Source organism: Vombatus ursinus, unplaced genomic scaffold, assembly GCF_900497805.2.
Source record: "Vombatus ursinus unplaced genomic scaffold, bare-nosed wombat genome assembly UNPS02014825.1, whole genome shotgun sequence".
NCBI classification, from domain to species: Eukaryota; Metazoa; Chordata; class Mammalia; order Diprotodontia; family Vombatidae; genus Vombatus; species Vombatus ursinus.
The window spans coordinates 2,018,222-2,042,122 of record NW_020954603.1 but is presented as its reverse complement, the minus strand read 5'-3'; the positions used below and the strand labels follow the sequence as shown (position 1 = coordinate 2,042,122).

The window sequence follows — 23,901 nt, the reverse complement described above, 5'->3', positions numbered from 1 at the left end:
GGCTGAACAAGTTGTGGTATATGACTATAATGGAATATTGTTGTGCTATAAGAAAAGATGAGCAAGCAGACTTCAGAAAAACCTGGAAAAACTTGTATGAACTGATGCTGAGTGAAGTGAGCAGAACCAAGAGAATGTTGTACACAATAACAGCCACGTTGTGAGATGACTGACTTTGATAGACTTAGCTCTTCTCAGTAATACAAGGATCTAAGACATCCCCAAAAGTCTCATGATGGAAAATGCTATCCATATCCAGAGAAAGAACTCTGGAGTTTGAATGCAGACTGAAGCATACTATTTGCTATTTTTTTTGTCTTCTGTTGTGTTTTGTTTCCTCTTTCTGGTGGTTCTTCCTATTGATTCTAATTCTTCTTTACAACATGACTAATGTGAAAATCTGTTTAATAGGAATGTATATGTAGAGCCCATATCAGATTGAACACTGTATTGGGAAGGGAGGCAAGGAGGGTGGGGGAGAAAATTTAAAACTCAAAAGCTTATGCAAGTGATTGTTGAAAACTAAAAATAATTTGATTAATTAAAAAAAAAAGTCAAGAAAGGAAGCCACAGAAATCTGGAAGTCAAGAGTCCGAGCTGGGTTTTGTAGCCATCAAAGCATTAATGCCCTGAGGAACAAGATGTAACCTTCAGGAATGACCTTCAGGACCCCAGCCCAGTGCATAATGTCAACCTGGAGTCATGCTATATCTGGACATGAACTTGGTAGGACCAATGCTATGTAGGAACTGAGCTGAGTTTGGCATCTACTGTCCCCAGAGATCAAAGAGGTATGGGAAGAATATGCCCCAGAGGCATTGGATGAACTACTTGAACATTCTTTCTTACTACATCTTTGAAGAAAATATCTCTTTGTAAAAGCTAATCAGTGTTAAGTGGCTAAATAGAACCAAGATGCTAGTCACAAGGCCATAACAATTGGGTGAATGTAGCTAGTAGGAGCTTGAGTCTATAGAAGTAGAGAAGAGTCACATCAACATCTCAGGGTTACCCTCTGGAACCATGAGAGGAAACAAAGCTGGACTGGCTCTGGGAGAGAGGGCTAGAGTGTACATGTTACAGGGGAAAGAGGGGAGAGACAAGATACAGAGAAGCTGATTAGAAGAGAAAACTTAATTCTGTAAAGCTGTTATAATGGTCTAGATGATGAGATGACAACATCCTGAACTTGGATGGTGGTGGTGGCCATATGACTGGAGAATCACAGGAATTATAAATTAGCATTAATTATTATAACAATATTACATTATGTATTATATAATGTTGTAATTATATTACGCATTCTAAATAACTAGCCATCTAGTCCAATCAATATCCAGAAGGAATCGCTACTATGATGTACCTAACAAGTGGTCATGAAAGGCTTCTAGAAGACTTCCAAGGAAAGGGACCCACCACCTATCAAGGCAGCCCAGTCCATTTTTAGAGCCCAGGTCATGAAGACAAGTGTTGGACAGAGGGTTCAAGCCCTAGCTTCTTGCTCTCCTGAAGCAGCATTTCTTGAACATTCTTCTAAGAGTCTGAACATCCAAGAACCTTACTCCTTGTCTTCTTCATGGAAACCATGAAGCCTGGAAAGTGGTAGTCTGGAAGAGTCCTTCTCAGGTGGAGCCCTGCCTTTGAAACACAATACACAGACTGTGGGGCTGACGAGGAACTAAGAGATAATGTAGTCCAACTCTCCCATTTTACAGATGGGGAAACCAAGGTCCAGAAATGGGAAGAGACAGATTCTAGGTCCAGGGACCTAGCCAATACACGTGTCCAGTAGCAGAGAAAGGATTCAAACTCATGTCCTCTAGTTCCAAATCTACTGTTCTGTCTGCTAAGTTGTACAGCCTCCACCCACCTCCCACCCACCCAACTCTTTTCTGCACTCTGCTACACCTCAGCCCTGCAACCAGCTCTTCAATGTGCTGGGAGAAGGAGAGGTGGGCCCTGTCCACTGAGAACAGGAGTCACCCATAGAAGGGAAACTAAGATAGACCAGTGTATTAATTTATTCGTTTAGCATTCGCTCATTTGCTCGTTCAACAAGCACTTATTAAAAACATTCTACATGCAGAAAACTGTGCTGGGACAATGGATACACACAATTTAGAGAAGATCAGGCCCTGACCTGATGGAACCTCTAGTCGAGGAGTGGAAGAAGACGTTCACTCAAATAACACTATCACACAAAAGTGCATGGTGGGTGAGTTGAGGCAGATTGAGTGCTCTGACTCTCAGGGGGCAGAAACCAGGGCAGACCACTAGGATTCCATAGAATTCCAGCATGGGAGGGTTGGAAGGGATCCCCATGGCCATCCAGTCCTGTCCATACACCAAATAATTCCTCTCTATGACATACCTGGCAGGTGGTAGTCCGATTTTTGCTTGGAGACCTCCGAGGAAGGGGAGCTCACCACCTTCCAGGGCAGACCATTACCTTTTGGGACATTTCTTATCATGAGAAAGGGCTTTCAGGACCAAAAGGAGAAAGCATTACCTGGGACTGGGGCAGTCATGAAAGGTTTCTTGAGGAGTGGGACTGGAAAGAGAGGGAGAGTTTTAACTGGTTGGTAGTTGGAGGAGGTAGAGGAGGTATGCGAAAGAGCACAAATAAAAGGGGGTGGAGGGAAAAGAGGAATGGGACTGAGCAAATTATGGGGAGGCCAGGCTGGGCTGAGGACAGGGCAAGAGACAGAAAGGAATTGGGATCCCTGGGAGAGCCCATATGGCTCTCCCATGAAACCCAATGCAAAGCTGCCCACGGCAGCCACCGCCACCGCCAGCAGCCGGGGTGGAACAGTCTTTGTAACTATCCTGAGCTCCAGTCTCCCTCCCCCCTGCCCTTATTTTCCCTCCAGGGCAGGGATTAGAGGATCTAAACCTGGGATGTCTGCCCTTAGCGGGACACAAGGGTTCTGTGAATCATTAGCCTAGAGGCTCTCTGGCCTATACAGCCACACTCCCAGGCACACATCTACACACACACACACACACACACACACACACACACACATTTGCCTTCCCTGATGCTGGTAGGGGAGGTACTGGTTGTAAGGGCAGGGCAGGGGAAAGAGACTCAAAATGAAATATTTGTTAGGCATATGCCACAGGCAGAGAACCAGGAGGCAACAGGATTTCTGTTGGGAGGTATGGTAGGCAATCTGGAGAACCCGTGAACCTCAGGAGCTCAGAGACCCAAGGGTGGTAGAGGCATCTAATCCAATGTATAAGTTGTCATCCATCCCCTCTCTAATGAAACCAGAGCACCAGGTCAAAGACCACTTGACAGGCCCGGTATCCCAGGGAAGCAGTAGGGAGGCCCCCTAGCAGCTAACAGTTGCCTACCTAAAGGATAGAGGTACCAGAGAAACACAGGCATCCCTCAAAGATCACAGGGACCATTCTCATTTCGTAGAGTCACTGACTTTCAGAGCCAGAAGGGACCTCAGAATCTATCAATTAATAAACATTTATTAATTTCCTGTTCTGTGCCAGGCATTATGCTAGGTATTGTGGAAACAATATATGAAAATAAATATGAAACAAGCCCTGCTCACCAGAAGCTCCCATTCTGTCAAGGAAGAACAGAGTATGCCAGCATGAGAAAGAACCACAGAACACAGAACACAGAATGTTATACTTTAAAGAGGTTTTCATTTTTAATTTTTAATTAGCAAATGAGATAATAATTATAAAGCTCTTAACAGTAGTTGGCACATATGAAGTGCTATATATAAATGTTAGCTATTATTATTATCATCATTATTTTAGAAATTTTAGAAATAATTATTTAGAAATATTACTTTGGAAAGTCAGTCCCTAAGAATATAGAACATTGAACCTGGAAAGGCCCTTAGAACATAGAACATGGAATTTCAGAGCTGGGATGGATCTTAGAACAACAAACAGAAATTCACAGTTGGAAGGACCCTTAGAACATAGTGGTATCTAAAAACAGGTTTTGGATTAATGGACCAGGGCTAAAAATATGAGTTCTTAGCAAGGGATGGAGTGTCCCTAACAAGAGCCTAGCGTCTAATGAATCTGATCAGAGGTTTTAAATTTGAAAAAGAACGGGGGAGAGGGAATTGCCTACCAAGATGTGTGGGGTGTTTGTGACCCCCAAAATAATCAAATCAGAGATGTTTTCTTAAGAAAGGCAAAAAGGAGTGTTATTGCTTTCTCATGAGAAAGGACACACCCAGCATTCGCTCAAGATGGCTCCAGCCAGGGTGTGCGTCTGAGTGTCTTGTAAAGCAGAATATATAGACCCTATCCACAATGTCCCCGACTTAACCCCCTTCCCTTCAACCCATTGGCTGGGTATATTAGGGGCATAATTTATTCGCTGAATTCTAACTTCTACGGAAGGAAGTTCAAAACAAGTTAGAGGGGAGTGGTCTCTTTGCACAACCAGAACATCCGGTTCAATCACATGGAACATCTGGTTTACCCACATGGAACATCTGGTTTAGTCAGAATGTGCTGCAAGGTCATCTGGGTGCAGTCTAGCAACAGTCCTAAGTATGAAAAGTAACTGAGTTTGGGGTTAGTTCATTCCCCTGAGGGTGCTTCACCCTATATTACCCCATTCACTCCCTTATCTTGTTTACGTATTTTTATAAACCAATAAACCAAGAAATCAATTAATCAATAACCTAATCTCCCTCTGTCCTCTTTTCTTATCAATTCTGTGGGAACCAAACTGTTAGCATTCCTCACAAAGATGACATGAGAGAGTTGTGGTGGGAGACTTCAGCTAATCCCGTATCTGCTGGGATCTTCCCCTAAGCAACTGAGATAAATCTGTGACTTGCCTTGGTGATCATTTTATAAACTTCTAAAGGCAAATGGTGCCAAAGGGAGATACTTCTCCACACCTGATTCTGGCCAACAGGGAGTGTTGGCTGGGGAAGAAATGATGTGAATTTCAGGGGCCGAGTAATTGACTTCCCCCTCTTGAAATTCACAGTTGAGGAGAGGAAATCAGGGCAGTCTGGTGAGCAGCCCAGGTTGGTGGGAAGGAGGGTGATTTCAGAGTTTTCAAAGAGAGAATAGACAGGATTCAGTGTATATTATTTATATTAATGCTAGTACCTTCTTTCTGGTGATTATTTGTAGGAGATGGGCAGCTATGTGGCACTATTGTACATAAAGCCATGTGCCTAGAGTCAGGAAGACCTGAGTTCAAATTCAGCCTCAGACACTCACTAGCTATGTGACCCTGGGCTACTCACTTAACCCTGATTGCCTCAGTTACCTTAACTGTAAAATGAGCTGGAAAGCGCAGCTAGGTGGCACAGTGGATAGAGCACCGGCCCTGAAATCAGGAGGACCTGAGTTCAAATCCAGCCTCAGATCAAACACTTGACACTTACTAGCTGTGTGACCCTGGTCAAATCACTTAACCCCAATTGCCTAAAAATAAAAAAAATTTAAAAATTTAAAAAATAAAATAAAATGAGCGGGAGAAGGAAATGGCAAACCACTCCAGTGTCTCTGCCAAGAAACCCCAAATGGGGTCACGGAGAATCTGGAATGACTGAAATGACTGAATAACAATAACAGATCTTGTTCCTACATAGCTATTTGCATGTTGGCTCCTTCGTTAGATGGGGAACTCCTTGAGGGCAGGGGCCACGTTTTGCCTTTCTTTGTGTCCCCATTACTTATCACAGTACCTAGTATATAATAGGTACTTAATAAATGCTTGTTGACTTGACTATATTGATTTAAATATGGGGGATTTTTATCAGATTCTTCATAGAATTTTTCTACATCTTTATCTTTGGCAACCAATGTTGGTTCATCAGCCACAATTATCTTTATTGGTCTCTTTGCCTTAATTCTAGCTTCTCTTTATATCTGTTATTTTCCTCGCTTAGGATGCAATCTCTATTACAGCACAGATGGTCTTTCTTTCTTGTATCTACATACCCAGAGCTTAGCTCAGTGTGTGGCATGTGATGGTCAATAAATTCTCTTTCATTCATTCATTCATCCATTCCTTCTTATCATTAGTACTACAATAAAAGATACACAGATATGCCAGGAAATAATGTTTTTTGTTGCTTTTGGAGTCTGATAAAGCCCACTTTGCCAACTCCTTTCTTTGCCTCTCCAAGGGATAGGTACATGTGAGGAGGAGGAGGAGGAGAAAGAGGAGAAGGAGGAGGAGGAAGAGGACCTGTCAGCCAGCCTTCCACTGAGTTACCACCTCCCTCTTACTTCTGGCTTCATTTAAAGCAAGAATGTCAAGAAAAATGGTGGGGTTCAGCTCCACCAACGTGTCCACTCAATGGTCCTTGAACAAGGATCTCCCAAGGACCTCAGCAGCCAAATTTAAGTTTATAGATGGTCTAAAAACAATCTGATTTTTAGCCCTTTCTGTCCCCTTCCCCACCCTCACCCCACCCCACACACACACATTGCCACTGTCACCACAGAAGAGAGAGTCATACAGAATGGACCATCATTTGTATTTGTTTCATGATCCCTGAATTTTATCAATGACTTGGATAAATACATAATGTGCTTTGCAAATCTTATAATGCTATAGAAATGTTAGCTACTGCTCTTATTTCTCCTTCTACCCCTCCTCCTCCTTTCCCTTCCTACTGCTTGCTGTTGCCGCTGTTACTACTACTACTACTACCGCCACCACCACCACCACTACTACTACCACTACTAACACTACTACTATTACTACTACGACTACTACTACTACTCAGTTTTCAGAGAACATGTACAGGAGAAGTATGGATAACAAGGAGGTCAGACTCAAGAGATAAAACAATCTAGACATTCTCAAACAGTAAGATGAATCTAATAAAATGGACTTTAATAGAGTTGGATGTAAAATAAAAGTCACAAAATGTGATGAAAATGTGAGATAAAAGTGTGATTTCCAAAATCTCACGTCAGGTATTAGAAAACATCTAGAAGATGGTGACCAGGACAGTGAGAGAACTGGAGACTGTAATAATAATGTTGTTGTTGTTGTTCAGTTGCGACTGACGCATGACCCCATTTGAGGTTTTTTTGGCAGAGATGCTGGAGCGGTTTGCCATTTCCCTCTCCAGCTCATTTTGCTGATGAGAAGACTGAGGCAAATGGGGTTAAGTGACTTGCCCAGGGTCACACAGCTAGTAAGTGTCTGAGGCTGGATTTGACCATGAGGGCCTGCTAAAGGAAATGGGAGTTTGCTGAGGGCAGGGACTGTGTTTTGCCTTTGTATCCCCAGAACTCAGCACATGGTAAGCACTTAAAAAACCCGCGTTGATTGACTGACTGATTAAAGGATTCTGCCTGGGGAAGGAAGAGCTCAGAAAACACACAGAGCAGCTACATTCAAGTATCTGAAGGGCGTTCATGCAGAAGAGGCATTCAATTCCTTCTGCTTGGCCTGAGAGGGCAGAGCCAGGAGCAATCAGGGAAGTTGCAGAGACAGATCTAAACCGGGTGTTAGGACCCACTTCCTAACAATCCCATGAAAGCCCAGAATGGAAGAGGCTGTTGCAGGAGCTGGGACGCTCCCCCTCACTGGCCCGCTTCTGGCCCAGGTGCCCTGGGGTTTCACTTCTGACTCAGTGATTCTATGAGTCCTCCCACTGTTCCCAGACTGGACTCCGACCTCATATTTGGGGAGCACAGGAGAGGGGCTGTGGGACGGTTCGGCGCAGCCCCTCCCAGCAGCTGCAGACACAATTCCTCACAGCACCCACAAGGCCAGGGAAGTGAGAATCACCAGCACAAGTGTGCCAGCGATGCCACATCGTTGTACTTGAACTTTATCTTCAGTTCTCCCAACCTCCAGGGGTGGGGGGCAGGGAGGGAGGGAGGCAGGTGCAGAGGAGGGCAACATGATCACCTCTTTATACCTCAGCAAATTTAGGTTTAGACAAGGTTCAATGACTCACCCAAGACCATACAGCCAAGGAATGCTGTTCTTGGCCTGGGTGTCTCCCCTCTGGCACTCTCCTCATACCCACAGCCCTCTCCATTGCTTCTTGGGATAAGTATACACCTCTCTTCTCTTTTAATCATTGTTTGCTCCATCTATTCATCCACCTACCCATCCATTCTTCCATCTATCTACCTATCCATTCATCTATCCATCTATCCATCCACGTACCTACCATCTGTTTATCCATCCATCCATTCTTTCATCTGTCCATCCATCTTGCTATCCATCATCTATTTCTCTATCTGTCCATCTATACATCCATCCATCCATCTATCTGTCTATCAACCCATATATCCATCTATATGTCTACCTAGCTATCACTTTCTCAATGAAATTGCTCTCTCCAAGGTTACCATCAACATAGAAGAATTATCTCATCTTCTTCCTTCTTGACTTCTCTGTGACATCTGACACTTTGGACGGCCTCCTGAGACTTTTTGACAAAGCACCACGGCTTCCCTCATCTCCCATGTTCTCATGCTTGGTGGGTTCTCCTTTTTAGTCTCAGACCAGTTCCAAACCATGCAATGTTTCCTTGCTTCAGGAGACGAGCAAAACGCTCAAAAACCTCTCAAGTCTATGCAGGTCCAGACCCTGCCCCACTGAGGTGGGATGTTAATATACATATCCAGCCCTCCTTTTTCTCCTGAGAGATTATAGGACATCTGCCTATCAGACACCTCTAACTCTATGTCTCACAGGAATCTTAAACTCAACATGCCTAAAACATTATCTTTCCCTCCAACCCTCCCCTCCAAACACTCCTGTTTCTGACAAGGACACCCCTGGCCTTCCAATTACCCAGGTTCCCAATTTGGAACAGCCTTCAACTCTTTCTTCTCCCTCACCCTGCAAATAGCCAATAGGTCAACAAGGCTTCTGCAACATCTCTCCATAGAATATAGAACATGCCCAGGGGAGCTTTCGCTTTCCAAGTTGGGGGATCCTGATGATAGGAAAGATGGTGATAACATTCCCCAGACACTCCCTTTAAACTGAGAATTCTCTTAGAACCTAGAAGAGAGACTGTCAGAGCTGGAAGAGATCTTAAAGCTTAGAGCATGGGATTTCAGAGTGGGACGAGAACTCATTAGAGGGATCAGAGAATGTCAGAGATGGAAGGGGCCTTAGAATAGAGAATTTCAGAGCCAGGGAGAGACTTAGAATACAGAATGTTACAGCTGGAAGGGACCCTAATGACATAGAACATGGAACGACAAAGCCGAGAGAAGCCACAGAATGTTAAAGTTGGGAAGGTTCCTAGAACCGAGAACATAGGCAGTTAGCACTGAGAGAGACCTGAGAACATGGAACCTCAGAATGGCAGGAGGAGCCACAAAACTGAGAAGAACAGCTGAAAAGATCTTAGAACAGAGGGTGTTAGAGCTGGGAGGGGTCTTAGAATGTGGAATGTCAGAGCTGAGCTGGGTCTTTAGAACAGAGAATGTCACAACTAGAAAAGATCTTTGAGCTCCTTCAACATGGCAAGTGGTGTACCCTAGGACCCAGCCCTAGGTTGTTCAACATGTTACAGATACTTGGATAAAGGCACAACTGGATGAAGGTATATCAAAGGCACATCAAATTTGCAGATACTCCAAAGTTGGGAGGGAGAGCTGATGCAATGGATGGCAGTCAGGACCCAAAGGCTAGAGCCTTGGGCTGAATCGAATAAAAGGAAATTCAATAAAGATAAATGTAAAATCTTGTATTTGGATACAAAAAGTCACCTTCAGAAGGGAACAAGCATTTTTAAGCCCCTACTATGTGCCAGGCACTGTGCTAAGCACTTTACAAATATTATCTCATTCCAGATTCACAACAACCCTGGGAAGGGGGTGTTATTATTCTCCCCATTTTACAGATGAGGAAATCGAGGAGGGCAGGAGTTAAGTTACTTGCCGAAAGTCGCACGGCTACTAAGTATCTGAGGCCAGATTTAACTCAGGTCTTCCTGACTCTTGGCCTACCACTCCTAACCACATTGCCACTTTTGCTTGGCAAACATAAAATGAAGGAGAAATGAAGAGATAGCAATGTGTCTGAAAGAAGTCTGGGGGTTTTAGTGGACCACAAGCTCAATAGGGGCCAATAGCAGAATGTGAAAACTAACCAAGTGAATTCAATCAGGGTCTGCACTAAGGGAAGCAGAGATTCCAGGAACAGAGGTGACAGTCACCCAACCCTCTTTCCTTGTCAGATCCCACCTGCAGGTCAACTCTGGGCCTCATAGCTTGGGAAGGACATTGATAAAGAGTGACCAGAGACGGGCAACCAGCTTAGTGAAGAGCCTCGAGTCACGTGAGAATTGGTTGGAGGAATTAGGAAGGTTTGGAAGCCGGAGAAGAGAAAACTCAAGGATGGCCGCTCGGGAGGTAGGAACAGGTTGGACTTAAGCGGATAAGTTGCCTTCCGGCTCTCAAAAGGTGTGATTCAGAGAGATTGCTGATTGTCTGCTGAGGTGTCTTTGAACTGTCAAATTCTGTAATTCTGGGAAATCTGACCCCCTTACTTTACAAAGCAGGAAACTGAGGCCAATAGAGGGAACGTGCTTTCTTCAAGATTATCAAGTGGGCCAGTGCTAGAAGTCAAGCTTTCTGGTCTGTCTGGGATGGTAAAGAGACAGGCCTGCTTGGAGGTTAGAAAGTAATTCAATGATTTCATATTCATAGGCAATGAGCATCCTTGTATACTCTCCATCTTTAAACCTCTGATCCTATGAACTCAGGACACATTTTACCTATAAGTAGGCTTATGTCCAAGCCCCTTTCTAAAGAGCGTCAAGTAATCTGCCTTGTCATGGGTCCCATTTTTAGCCCGGAACTGTACAGTCTGCATAACTCACAATGCCAAGGAGGGGATGTATCTGGATTGCTTCTCAGTAACCAACGACTCCCAGAAAGATCTGTAGGTTTACTTCTCCCTCTCACGGCTTTGTCAGCGTTCCAATGCCTCTGTTTGGTGCTGGCTTCGAAGTCCCACAAAGGGGTTGAATGGGTCTATAGGCTTCTCTCCAAATCTACCCGCTTCTGGGCCTTCCCTCTCGTATCCAGAGCAGCCTCAGAAGAATGGGCGTTGGAGGTAGGGGGGAGAGGGCTGGCATGCTCCCTATACTAAGAAGACCAATAAACCTTCAGGACTCAGAAGGAGGAAGCCCTGTGGAAAACCCTGCCCTGGCCATCAGGCCTTGCTGGTCACAGGCAGCAGCACCCTGGAGCACCAGCTCCTCCTTGGGGTCCAGGAGACCTTTGGCAGCAGTCTAACAGTTTTCATGTTTCATTCCTTTCTGATCACTGAACCTCCGAATCAAAACACAGGTCTGCCCCTCCAACCCTCCCACCAGCCTTCTTGGACTCAGAGACTTGACACACTCAGAGAGAGGTGAATGTAAGCTTAAGGATCTTGGATTTCTCCATAGTCAGGACTTCTGGCTTCAGGTCCCAGTCTGACCCTGGCTTACTATGCCCCTTTCTTTTTCTGAGCCTCGGTTTTCTCAAGACTATTGTGAGATTCAAATAGGTTGGAGTCCAGGCTACAGTGGCCAGGGTATGTGGAGAAATCCTGAAAAGAGGGGCCAGATAGCACCTTCAGACCACCCCTCCCCCTATGGGGATGGGGAGAGAGATTCACAGAGAAAGAAACCTCCCAGAAAGTGGCCATTCAGTCATTTAGCAGACACCGAAGCTGAGCTGAGACAGTCCCTTCCCTCTCTCACAGCCTGGGAGGGGGAAAGACACTAACATAGATGGCTATGATATCCTGAGTGATGCAGGAGGGGCCAGGGACACGATGGAAGAGCACTATTAACCAGAAACCAGGGAAGCCTTCCTGGAAGAGGGGGCACTGAGCTGGGTTTTAAAGTCTAGGTTGGAATTTAGCAGGCTGAGTAAAGAAGGTGGTGTCATTCAAGGCAGAGAGAACCAAATGAACTAAGTCCTCAAAGCAGGCATGGCCAGAACCAGCCATTTCTAAACCAGGGATAAGTGGCATAAAACATCATCTCAATACAGTATTTTTTTTCTGGTGGGGGTGGAGAAGGCAGGAGAGTACAGGCCAGGGTGGAGAAAGCAATATGTGTGTGTGTGTGTGTGTGTGTGTGTATACACATGCATACATATACGTACATAATGTATGTATGTGGATATATACACATATATTATATATAATATATATTATATTATATAATGTATACGTATATTAGTTTCCTATTTTAACAAATTCATCTTGCTAGGTAGGCACTAAGCTGCTGAAGGACTATGTTACTAGCGCCCTCTAAATCTGGCGCCCTGAACAAAGCTCCAATCACCCCACCTAGTTCCATTTCTGGAAGTTTAAGAGCATGGAGTGTTTTCTGGGAACAGAGAATCCTTTAGCTTGGCCAGAGGGTAGAACTTGTGGAGGAGAGGGATGGCAGGCTTAGCAGAGAGGGCCTTCTTCCTTCCTGCCTGAACTTGCCCTCTACACAGTGCTGGAAATAGTGATAATAATAGCTTCAAGATTTGGAAAAGTTGAGATGCCATTGGAACAGGCACTCCTGTGATGGACATGGTCCCTTACCTGGGCTAAGGGTGAGGTCAGCTTCCCAGCTTCTAGAGTTTATTTGAATGAGCTAGCCTGGTCTTTGAGGGTGACATATCACCAACCACTGAGCTCATTGGCAAAGTCTGTCCAGCTTGGGGGGGTCCCACGGCAGAGCTTTTGGGAGCCCAGGGCACCCCTTGTCCTACGGAGGCACCAGCAGCAGATTCCAAGGAAGGAAAGAGAATTTGCCGTTCTAGAGCATGCTAGAGTCTACAGAGCCCTTTCCCAAGAAAGGTTTTGAAGCTGGAAGACCCCGGTGTGACTAATATCGGGAGACTGTGAGTAGCGGCTTTGCTTCTCCAGCGTGGACCCTGGACAAGTCCCTTCCCCAACATGGGCAACATCTCTAGACTGGCCTCTATGAGGTCTAAGGCCTGCCATTCAGCGATCCTGTGGGTAGAAGCACAGGAAGGGAGGTGAGAACGGAGCAAAGACAGCCTTGCAAATTCAGCAAACCTAGCTTCTCTGCACCCATACCCTTCCTGCCTTCTCCTTGGAGAAAAACCAGATCTGAGCGTGGCCTGATGGATCCAGTCTGCCCCCTGGTGGCCTGACTTGGAAGTGCCTGAGCCTGTGTCAGACCAGGCCCAGGAAAATCTGACCACTCCAGAGAGGTCTTCAAAAAATCGTCCTTCATCTTGCTCTCCCCACCTCACCCCCTGCCCTGTACAGCCCTGCCTGGGGACTGATACATGTGCTCAGCGCCAAAACAACTGACTTGCGTAAAAAGAGGATGATGTGTGTGTGTAAAGACAGACCCACCTATCTGTGCATATTTCCACTTACGTCTATGCTTGTGTGTTTGTCTCCCTGTGCCTGGCAGGGGTGATGTGTGCGCATATGTATGTGCTAGCTGTGCACATAACATGTCTACATGGATCTGTCTTTGTGTGTGCCCATGCCGGTGTGTCTACATATGTGTAAATCATATGAGTCCCTGAGCACACGTCTGTGTCTTGCTTCTGTGCTGGGGTAAGGCACGTAGAGTCTCTTTGTGCACACGGGTCCGTGAGCACACTTGCATGCAGGCATACATAGATCTGTGCTTATGTGAGTAAACGTGTGTGAGCCCAGATCTTTGTTTTGGGTCACACATTGAAGCAGTTAAGGCCCCATAATCGTATTGTTTGTTTAAAGTTTGCTTTTGGACAAGGGCCGGGGCCAGAAATAAAGAGCAGATGCGCGGAGCAGCCATTATGTATTTTTGCAATTAGCCGAAAATCCAGAGACTTTTCTTAAATAACAAACACAATTCTGTGGGATGTTGATCGCTGGGAGCCACCCCTCTCCTGGCCAGGCTGGCCAAACCCACCCCAGGGAGGGCTTTGTATGCAAGCCATCCCCAGCGAGATGGAAAAAGGCATCAGGGTTTTCCAAATAGCATTCGGATGCGGACTCACCAGAAGGGAAATGCCACATTGGAAAAGGAGGAGGGGAGGAGGAAAAAGGAGGAGGAGGAGGAGGAGGAGGAGGGGAGGGAAGGGAGGGGAGGAGGAGGAGGAGAGGAGCAGATGGTAGAGATGGTTGAGGAGGAGGAAAAATGGAGGAGGAAGAGGAGCAGGAGATGGTGGAGAAGGAGGAGGAGAAAACAGGAAAGGAGAGCATCAGCTGGTGAACTACAAGCCAAGCAAACACACTTGAAGGGTCTACTGCACTGCCAGGCGCTGCCTTAGAGTTTGGAGAAACAGACAAAGCCACTCAGTCTCTGCTCTCAAGGAGTTTACAGTCCATGGAGGGAAATACCACATACCCAGATCAGGTGACCACACCTTAGCTCCAGGAGAGCAGTACCCAAGAAGAGGTCAGAAAAGGCTTCCTATGGAGCGTGGCACCTGAGATGAGCCTGGCAGGAAGCTAGAGGTCCTAAGGAGAGGACGGGCAGTGCTTTCCAGGCACAGGGTATGTATGTGTGCAAAGGAAATGGGAGATGGAATAATGGATCCAAACAGTTTGGCTAGAATGTCAAGTAGGAGAATTAATGTGAGATTAATGTGAAGGAGGAGATTATCTGAAATAATTCTGGGAAAGTCAGTCTGAGCAATATTGTCGAAGACCTTGAGCCTTAGACATTGTAGGCTGGAGGGACAGCTAGGTGGCTCAGTGGATAGAGTATCAGGCCTGGAGTCAGGAGGACCTGATTTCAAATCTGGCTTCAGACACTTACTAGCCATGTGACCCTGGTCAAGTCACCTAACCACCTAACCCTGATTGCCTCCATGATGAAGAAGTCACTAGAACTTCTTGGGGTGTGTGTGTGGCGGGGGGGATATGTTCTATCTGGTACAAACCTGATAGAGATTATTTTGGCAGCTAGGTGGTAAATGGATTGGAGAGGGGAGAAAACTGAGGCAGGGACACCAATTAGGAGAATGTTGCCATATCCAAGTGAGAAAAGGGGATTATTGCAGAGGGAGATACATTGGAAGGGAGAAGCAGCATTTACATAGCACCTACTATGTGCCAAATACTCTGCTAAGTGCTTTCACAAATACGATCTCATTTGATCCTTACAATGACCCTTTGAGGTAGGTTCTATTATTATCCTCATTTTACAGCAGAAGAAACTGAGGCAAACAAGTTAAATGACTTGCCCAGGGTCACACATCTAGTAAGTGTCCAAGGCTGAATTTGACTCCAGGCCCAGTGCTCCATCCTCAGCACCACCTAGCTGCCCTCTATCTTCTGGCTATGAGTCATTTCCATTAATAGCACCCATTCTGAGGCTACTATTCTCACTCCCACTCTCACTTCGGAGCCCCCAGAGCCTTTCCTGCTGCAAGGTGGTCCCAGCTTGCCAGGGGCTCACATTCAACTAGGGAGAGACAATACATATAAGAGGTTTTGCTACAGGGCAACATCTTTTTTACCCCTTCCAACCTTCAGCTTTGCTGAAGTCCAAATGGGTACTCCCTTATATGAGCATTTTTAAAGAGCTACAGGGATCAGAAGTAGCAAGTATGGACTTCATCAAGAATGGGTCACGACAGCTTAGCCACAGTCTAGACAAGAGGTCTCCTAAGGTCCCTTCCAAATCAGAATGTGGAGAGGGACAAAAAAAAGCCAATGCTTAAAATCTAATACAGTAGGGTACGTGCAAACTTACTTCCAAAATAAAAATTAAGGGATGATTAAGTATAGAGAAGGAGCTCCAAAGGAGGAAGAGAAAAAAGGAATCAGAGATGACTTCTAGTTCCAGAGATGGAACCATCCCCGGGAACATAGTTATTTTCAGAAATACTTGTCTCAGCAGGACCCAAATGAAGAGATATGAGAGGACTCCTCCAATCCACCCTTTTGTGGAAATGGAAGGTCTGTAAGTGTTTTCAGACTTTTTCAATGTATCAGTTGGTTGTATTTAATTTTTTTTCTTTTCTTTTTGGTCTTTAAAGAACATTATTTTGACATATTGGATGGGAATGGATACTGGAGAAAACTACAATGATGTGGGGGAGAAAGACATCAACAAAAATTTATTTAAAAAATAGATTCTTCCATAGAAATCAGCTATTCATTAATTGCAAGCATTTTTTTTAAATGGGAGGAAAGAAAATAAATTGCTTGTAATTGAAAAAAATCTAAAACAATAAAAAATGTCCATTCTAAGGCAGAATCTGGTCACAGGATGTGGTGTGATAGGGAAGCCCGAATGAGTTGATCAAAAGCATAATGGAACTGTCTCCCTACCCAGCCCCACTGCAGCCAGATGTCAGTTAATTTCTCATTTGCCAACTGGTACTCAAGTCTATCATCTGTACACAGATGTGTGGTGGAAAGTGTTATCTGGGGTCAGAGGAAATTGGTCTCAGTGCCAGATCCAACATTTACTAGCTCTGTAAAATGAAGTTCACACGGATTCTATGACCAGTGTCCCAGGACTGATGTGAAAAAAGCACTTTGTGCATTGTGAAGTGTAACCATACTCCTATGGTTATAACTATTATAGTAAGTTGAGAAAGAAAGCAATTGGACTGAGAAATTCAATCAAGTCCTGTCTTATTCCACCCAGACGGCTGGGTGGTGCAGTGGCTACAGCTTTGAACTTGGAAGTAGGAAGACCTTAGGTCAAATCTGGCCTCAGACACTTAGCAGCTGTGTGACTTTGGACAAATCACATAACTTCTGCCTGCCTTGATTTCATCAGATGAAAAGTGGGGATAATAACAGTACCTACCTTCCTTGAAACTTGCAAACGGGGAGAAGCTAGGTCAAATTAGGCTTCAGACACTCACTAGCTGTGTGACTCCAGGCAAGTCACTCAACCTCTGCCTGCCTCGGCTTCCTGATCTGTAGAATGAGGTTGTTGTGACCTGAACAGATAACATTAGTCGCTTCAAAAAGCTTGAAGCACTCTATCAATGCTGTTATTTATTATTAACATTATTCCACCCTAAGTGGTCTCCTTGAATTGTGTAAGTCAAAAACCAGGTCATGCCTTGACTGGACACATGACATTCATTTCTATCATCTGTACAAATCACCTGTGAAAGGTGGAGCAGGAGGGGAAATCGAGAGTGAAGAGTGAAGGACTGTGCCTTGGGAGGACTGAGGTCCTCTGACACACAGGGGGAGGTTGGGAGGGGTAGGTGGGCTGAAGGGGAAAGATAATGAGTTGCTTGAGATGTGTTATTACTCTTCAATGGCTTCTCAGAGACTGGAAAGGGGTGACTCCTTCTATCAGCCTCCTGCTCTCCAATCCTCAATACACTTTACCTTCAACCCCGGTGGCAAACAATATTTAGCTCTTGTAGTCCATTGCTCTACGTGTCTCATCACAGCAGTGCGGGGGGGCTGGCCTCAGACTGAACATCCCCGGAGGGCGTTCTGCAGCGTGTCGGCAGAACTCTATGGAATGCCTGCCAAATCATCATGTGCAGTTTCATAAATGCTTCAAGCTGCTTTTTCTCAGTCATCTTCCTTGGACGTGTCCTCATGGAGGGGGATGTGCCCTGGGCACTCCAAGGCCAAGCTCCAACAGGGCACATGGGGCCGGAGGCTTTGAGTACAAGCTCCGTGGCACCAGCCAGCATCTGAGGGTTAGTCTGGTTAAGTTTGACATGACTCTTCTCCTAAAAGTCAATTTTTAGCCAAAGCAACCCATGAACACCCATCTATCAATTAAGGCCAGGGAAGCCTGGGACAAGGACCCATCCAGAAAGACCGTCTAAAGCATCCAGGAGTAACATCCAGGCACTAAAGATACAAGACGGCCGAAGGGGAGACGGAGAAAGAAGGGGAAGAGGACAAGAGGAAGTGAAACGCCCATTAAGACGACGGGCCATATCCCTGAGGAGCCGGCACTAACCCAAGTGTGGGATGAGTCTTGTGGGTCTATGCCTGCGTGGAGCACTGTGGACTGGGCACATACATCACCGGGACCACAGGAAGATCAGGCAACCACAAAAGGACCTAAGCAGGGGAGCCAGAAGCCGATCAAAAATACCTCATCCCCTAACCCACCACCTGTTGCCAGTCTCCTCTGGGGAGAGATAAGTCAAGGACGGTGGGGCAGGTGCCAGAGCAGGGTCTCTGTGCAGTGGCCCTGACTCTTCTTTCAGGGCACCATGGCAGAAGTCTGGTGGGTTCTCCTCCCATTGGTATACATGGGGGCTGTGGTTAATTAGAATCACAGAGTCACAGAACGTCAGAACAGAAAGGCCCTCCGAAATCATCTGGTCTATGCTCCTCATTTTAAAGACAGGGAAACACAAGTGGTGACTGGCCCAAGATCCCAGAGCTACAAATTAGCAAGGGTCAGGACTAGAACCCAGCTCCCTCGTCTCCTAATCCTGCCTCCACAAAAGCCACGGCTTGACTCGGATCCAAGCTTCAGTCTCAAAACAGGAATCAGCAAAGGCAACAGCACACATTTATTGGTATCATTGCTTATATAATTTACACTCTTTAACATCACCAGACAGAAGTAACAATCATAAGCTAGTCAGTCAATAAACATTTATTAAGCACCTACTCTAGGCCAGCTAAGAGCTGTTTCAAAAAAAAAAAAAAAAGACTTCAAATGAGAAAATTTTCAAACCCACATGGACTTCACAGGGACTGTATCTTTAACAAAAGGAATGACCAGATCAGCAGAGTCAGATGGAGCTCCATCGGTGCCAACATGTTTTTCTACTTACAAACAAAAGAACAGCCACCCAATTTAGCCATTTCTGGGTTTCTGGGTTTCAGCTTGAGAAGTCACCAAGAGATATCTGACAAAAAAGAAGTAAGGCACCTCTTCTCAGCGGCCCGAGTGGAACACTGCAGGACAAGTCTGCCTCTCTCTTTCTCTCCATCTCTCCAGCTCGGGAGCTGGGGGTGGCGGGGCAGAAGTCTCTGCAAGCGACCTCCTGGACCTCACTTGGTCAGGTGCACAAACCAGGACCCCAGGAAGGCCCTTCCATATTAGCTGAACTAATTTGGCAGAGAAGCATTTCTGCACCATCTCTCTTCTAAGAAACCAAGATAATTAATTCTCTTCCTAGCTTTGGTGGGGTGAAATACTTCACAGCATTGGCAGGTGGGGGTGGGGGTGGACTAGGTTTTTTATCAGCTGGAAAATTATTTCAAAAGAAGCAACTTCCCTACCATGCTCAAGAAGGTTTCTATCTTCACACAACAGATTGGTTATCATTTCTCAACTGTTCCGAGTCAAAATGCCACTTCCCAAGGCACCCGGGGCAGAGTGCTGGCAGTGTCTAGATACAGGGTGGGGGAACTTGTGGCCTTCTAGATCCTTAAGGGCTATGTTTTGAGGATCTAGAAGGTCACGTTCCCTACCCCTGTATCTAGAAGCACTGTAGAATGAAAAAAACATCATTTTAAGAAAACTTAAATGTTAAGTTTTTTGAACCGAGTCCACTTCGTACGGGCAGCAGCTAAAAGGGGAGGAGGGAAGAACGACACCAGGAGGTTTTGGTAAAACTGCCAAACTGCCGAAGGAAGGCGTGACTGTAGAAAGTGGCTCCCTCTGGATGGGCAGGACGAATTCTCACTTTCTGGTGATGGCATTGATCAAGTAATGTTCACCAAGTCAAAATGATGCCATCCACCAACAGAACTGACTGAATAAAAACATCTTAAGACAGACTCAAACACTTATAAGATGTATTTATTTATTTACTGTTTTCCTGAACAAACCAAAGTGCAATTATTTTTGGAAAAATCCTTTTAAACAAATAACTATGAAAAAAAATGAACCCACCCACCAAGAAAACAAAACAAATTTCAAATTCAAACTTTAAGAGAAATTCCCCCCTCCAGCCAATACCAGACCTTGTTATTATTCCGAAGACCCCAAATCTCTTTTAAGTGTTCCAAAAATCAAACTGGTGAAAATCTCCCTTTCCCTTACCCCCAGCACATGTTTTCAGGTTTGTCACTGGCAAGGAATTTTGCTGAGGTTCCTTTGAACCAGGAGGAGGTAGGCTGAGTCAGTCTGGAAAGATCCGTTCCCTCCCCCCTCCACCTGCGATGGCCTTGGGTCATGACTGAATCAAGATGGCCTGAAGGCCTGAAGCCCTGGAACCTCGAGCCCACCCCTCTCTCCCACTACTCATGGCCAAGAGCCAAGGAGGTTCAAATCCGGTCCAGATTTCCTATGGTCAGTTAAAAGTAACAAACATGAAAACAACCCCACGGCGTTGTTTTCTCACTTCATTTACAAAAAAAAAAAAAGAAGCAAACAGCAACTTCCTGAAGATTCCTGACATTTGGTCCACGGATCCACATAGCGGGTGGTGACTGCTTTTTAACTGGCTGCTTGGAAAAGCAATTGGGGACCATCGTGTCGCTCCACTTGGACACTCAGAACAAGCTTGGCTCCAGAAGGTACAAGCAGGAGAGGAAGGGAGGGCCTTCTTTGCTGGGTGAAAGCCTTCACTAACACTAAGCAGGGCCCTGAAGTTACTGTCTACTGGAGTCATGTAAAATGACTGCTGTAAAAAAATTTTTTTTCACTTAATTACTATCTTATTTTCCAGTCATCCATTGAGACATAATGACAACATTTAAAAAACTTCTTTAAACAAAGGGTAGACTGAAGTAGCAGCTATCGAAGCGAGGGTCAGGCATGATCCATGGAGAAAAATTAGCCTTCTTTGTCAAAGATCTTCAAGACGTCTTCAAACACCTGAAAGAAGAAAGAGAAAGACAGCCCACGTGACTGAAGGGTTCGGAGCTGGAGGAGGGCCTTCCTAATTCCTTGAGGTTCCAGCAGGGCCAGATGGAGCAATGAGGCACACCCTTCTTGACCCTGAAGGCAGAGCAGAAGCAGAAGTCATACAGGTAGACCTGGATCTGGGCAAAGGCAAACCTCATCATCAAAGCTGTGCAGAGGGCTAAGGACCCCAATCCCCTGCTGAAGGCCTGGCAGAGAAGATTCCTGGCCCACGTGCCCCTGAGGTTTCCACCCAGCTCTCAGAATCTGCGAGCCTGGGACCCCTGCAGGCTCCAGGGGCCCAATTTTGCTTTGGTTTCTTAGAGGACCTTATCAGCCTCTTATACTGGACTAAGAGCACGGGTGTGAGGATGACTGAATGCTCAGGCAAACATTTCTATGTGTATTTTAAATATTTCTATATATATTTTACAAGAGGAGAAAAGTGCTGCCTGGCAGGCCAAGGCAGCAACAGATGGCAATCTTCGGGGAGCCTGTCCTTGGAGTATATTAAGGGCAGTAAAAACCAGAGTATTACAGGAGAACAAGCACAGTACTGTGAAACAATATATTAAATAAACATGTTGTTCTCATTTATAAAACAGGACCTACAACATCATCTGGGCACCCAGGTTAGCTCAAACTGTAGGGGGAATGGCAATAACTCTGGATGTGTGCCCAGCACTTTGCAGAGCCCTCATCTGGGCACTGTCCAGCAGACGGCGATGTACCCTCAGATTTAGACAGTCAATATTATTATCCCCATTCTACAAATGAGAAGATAAAAGACAGGAAGTCACTTTCCTGGGTCACACAGTTAACTCAGCAGCTGAACTGAGATACAAACCCCGTAAGTGCAGCCCCCTTCCTATGCTGCCCCATCTCCAAACCACTGAAAAGCACTATGCAAACACTATGCAGAAGGACAGGTACACTGCCACTAGTAAAGACTTTCTTCCTGGCTTTGTGGCGGTGGTACCCACACGCGCTGGGGAGAGCAGAGGGTTTGGGGTGGGGTGAAGGGTGTCAGAATTCTAATTCTGAATCTGTCATTTATTAGCTGTGTGGCCTTGGGCTAGTCACTTCACCTTCTCTGTGCCTCAGTTTCTTCATCTGTGTAGTAGGGATGCTAATACATACATTAGCTGCCTTATAGGGTTGCTGTGTGGACCAAATGAGATGGTGTAGACAAAGCCCTCTGCAAACCCCTAAATGCCACACAAATCAGCTGTTCACCAAGAGCCCTCGGTCGCCCTGGCTGGCTGTCTATTCTCTCAGCACAATGTCACCCTCTCGGGATGGCTTGTGCAGGTATACAGAGAACCAGTCCAGCCTTCCCCCGAGAATTCCATGATCAGCGCCAGCAGCACTGCAGGCCATCGAGCTTTGCTGTCCTGTCTCCTGTGCCTGTTTACCGGAGGTTTGTGGTGAAGACTGCTGTGAATCCGGGGAGCTCCACCAAGATTTGCCTGTGATTTACACACGGCTGCCCTGGACACAAGTTGTGTCTCTATAAAGTCGAGGGACTAGAATTTTCCAGTCGAGTTGTCATCTTCTCTTGGTTCTCACCTTCTCTGCTCCTCCCCACAGGCCTCGTCTCACTGACCTGGCCTCTCTCCAGGACAAGCGGGCAGCCCCAAAGACGGAGACTAGGAGGGCCAGGAGAGCCAAGCAGGCACAGTGTGAGCTGCCAGAAGCCTCTCAGGGGCTCTGACGGCCTCCAGACCACAGGCTGGAGATCGCTGATTTTAGAAAAAAGAATGAGAGGAGGAGGGAAGTGAAGACTCATGGGGCACAGCACCTCTGCAGCTGTGTCCTCCATTAAGTGGGGCCAGGGAAAAGAGAGGACTGGCTTGGAGCTTCGGAACTATGTGGCTGACCCACCCACGCTATAGAAGTCTTTTCATGAGCCCATGCAGACTCACAGTTCCCCAAATCTCCATCTTCCTAAGCACAGGAAAGAAGGGTTAAAGTTAATACTAAGTCACATACCTCTCACAAAGAGCAAGCCTGAAGTTATAAAATCCATGCTAGACAGAGAGGAGGTCTACTTTTACCCAGTTGCCGATGATTTGAAACCTATTAATTCCTCAAACGCTCCTTCCTCTCCTGCCCGCCCTGGGAGACATCGACCTCACTGCAGCTGAAATCGAAGGGGAACGGGAGGGGTATTGGATCCTTACCTGATCCACGGACTTAGAGGCATCCACCTTCCTGACCTTCCCCATCTCCTCATAGAGGTCAATAATGGGCTTAGTGTACTGCAGATAGGTCTGAATTCTGTAACAGAGAACACACGACTGGACTGTATGCTACAGCTATCTCCCCTTTCACTGCCATGTTCGAGTGAGGCTTAGTGAGCTAATCCTTGTGGGCACTGCCCCATCCTAATCATGACCCTGCCACAGGACTCGGGGATTTCCAGGCCAGACTCTTCCTCGGCCTGGGCCTCCGAACAAAAGGAGCAGGAAATCCGGCAGCTCTGGCTGCCCCAGCCCGGCTGAGAGCACCCCCAGGATGAGGATGAAGGCCCACCCGCGGCAGGCGGGGTCACACCAACAACGGTACCTCTTTGCTAGGCTTTCTCGGTTGTCATCACTCCTGCCGCTGCTCTTACCCCTCTCAAGACAGCGCTCAATGCAGATCTGGTCAAAAGGAACATGGGAACAATTACTAGACAGAGATGCTGATCCCAAACCTGCCATTCTCCTAACCTGAACAATTTAAAGGAAGCAGAGGGAAAGGGAAAAAAAAAAAACCCAAAACCCAAGATTCCCTGCACAGAGCTCCAAGTGTCTGATTCATTAATCAACAAGCAAAGCTTCTGACGTTGAAGCATGTGGTTCAATTTATATAAACGAGGTTAAACAAGTCCAGAGCACCCTAAGAATCCATTCATGACTCAGTTTTTCCTGGGTATTCTTTTACAAACCGCAATAAAAAGAAGATCTACATGAACGTGGCTCCTCCAGGACATGTTATTAACTTATTAGGTATGAATTACATGCCTCCGTTTGGGTTCCATGTTGGCTTACTTGTCAATAACACCATAAATATCCCAATATTTAATCACCAACATATCTGCACTTAAATAAAGCATCTCTTGTTAATAACAAATCAACATTCCTTCATTATGAAGCTGTGGTAACATTGTAGTGCTGACTTTGAAGAGTAAGTGAAAACAGAT

At 45.9% G+C, this 23,901-nt stretch overlaps 1 protein-coding gene across 1 annotated transcript in view; it reads right to left on the bottom strand.

Annotated features, from left to right (window-relative positions):
• Window positions 1-19,649: 19,649 nt before the first annotated feature.
• CMPK1 (cytidine/uridine monophosphate kinase 1) overlaps window positions 19,650-23,901 on the bottom strand; it is a 31,711-nt gene continuing 27,459 nt past the window's right edge. The window contains exons 4-6 of the mRNA XM_027838070.1: window positions 23,283-23,359; window positions 22,898-22,994; window positions 19,650-20,687 (exon numbers count right to left, since the gene is read on the bottom strand). Coding sequence (XP_027693871.1) covers window positions 20,646-20,687; window positions 22,898-22,994; window positions 23,283-23,359 — 216 coding nt within the window. The 3' untranslated portion in view covers window positions 19,650-20,645. The remainder of the gene's footprint in view (window positions 20,688-22,897; window positions 22,995-23,282; window positions 23,360-23,901) is intronic.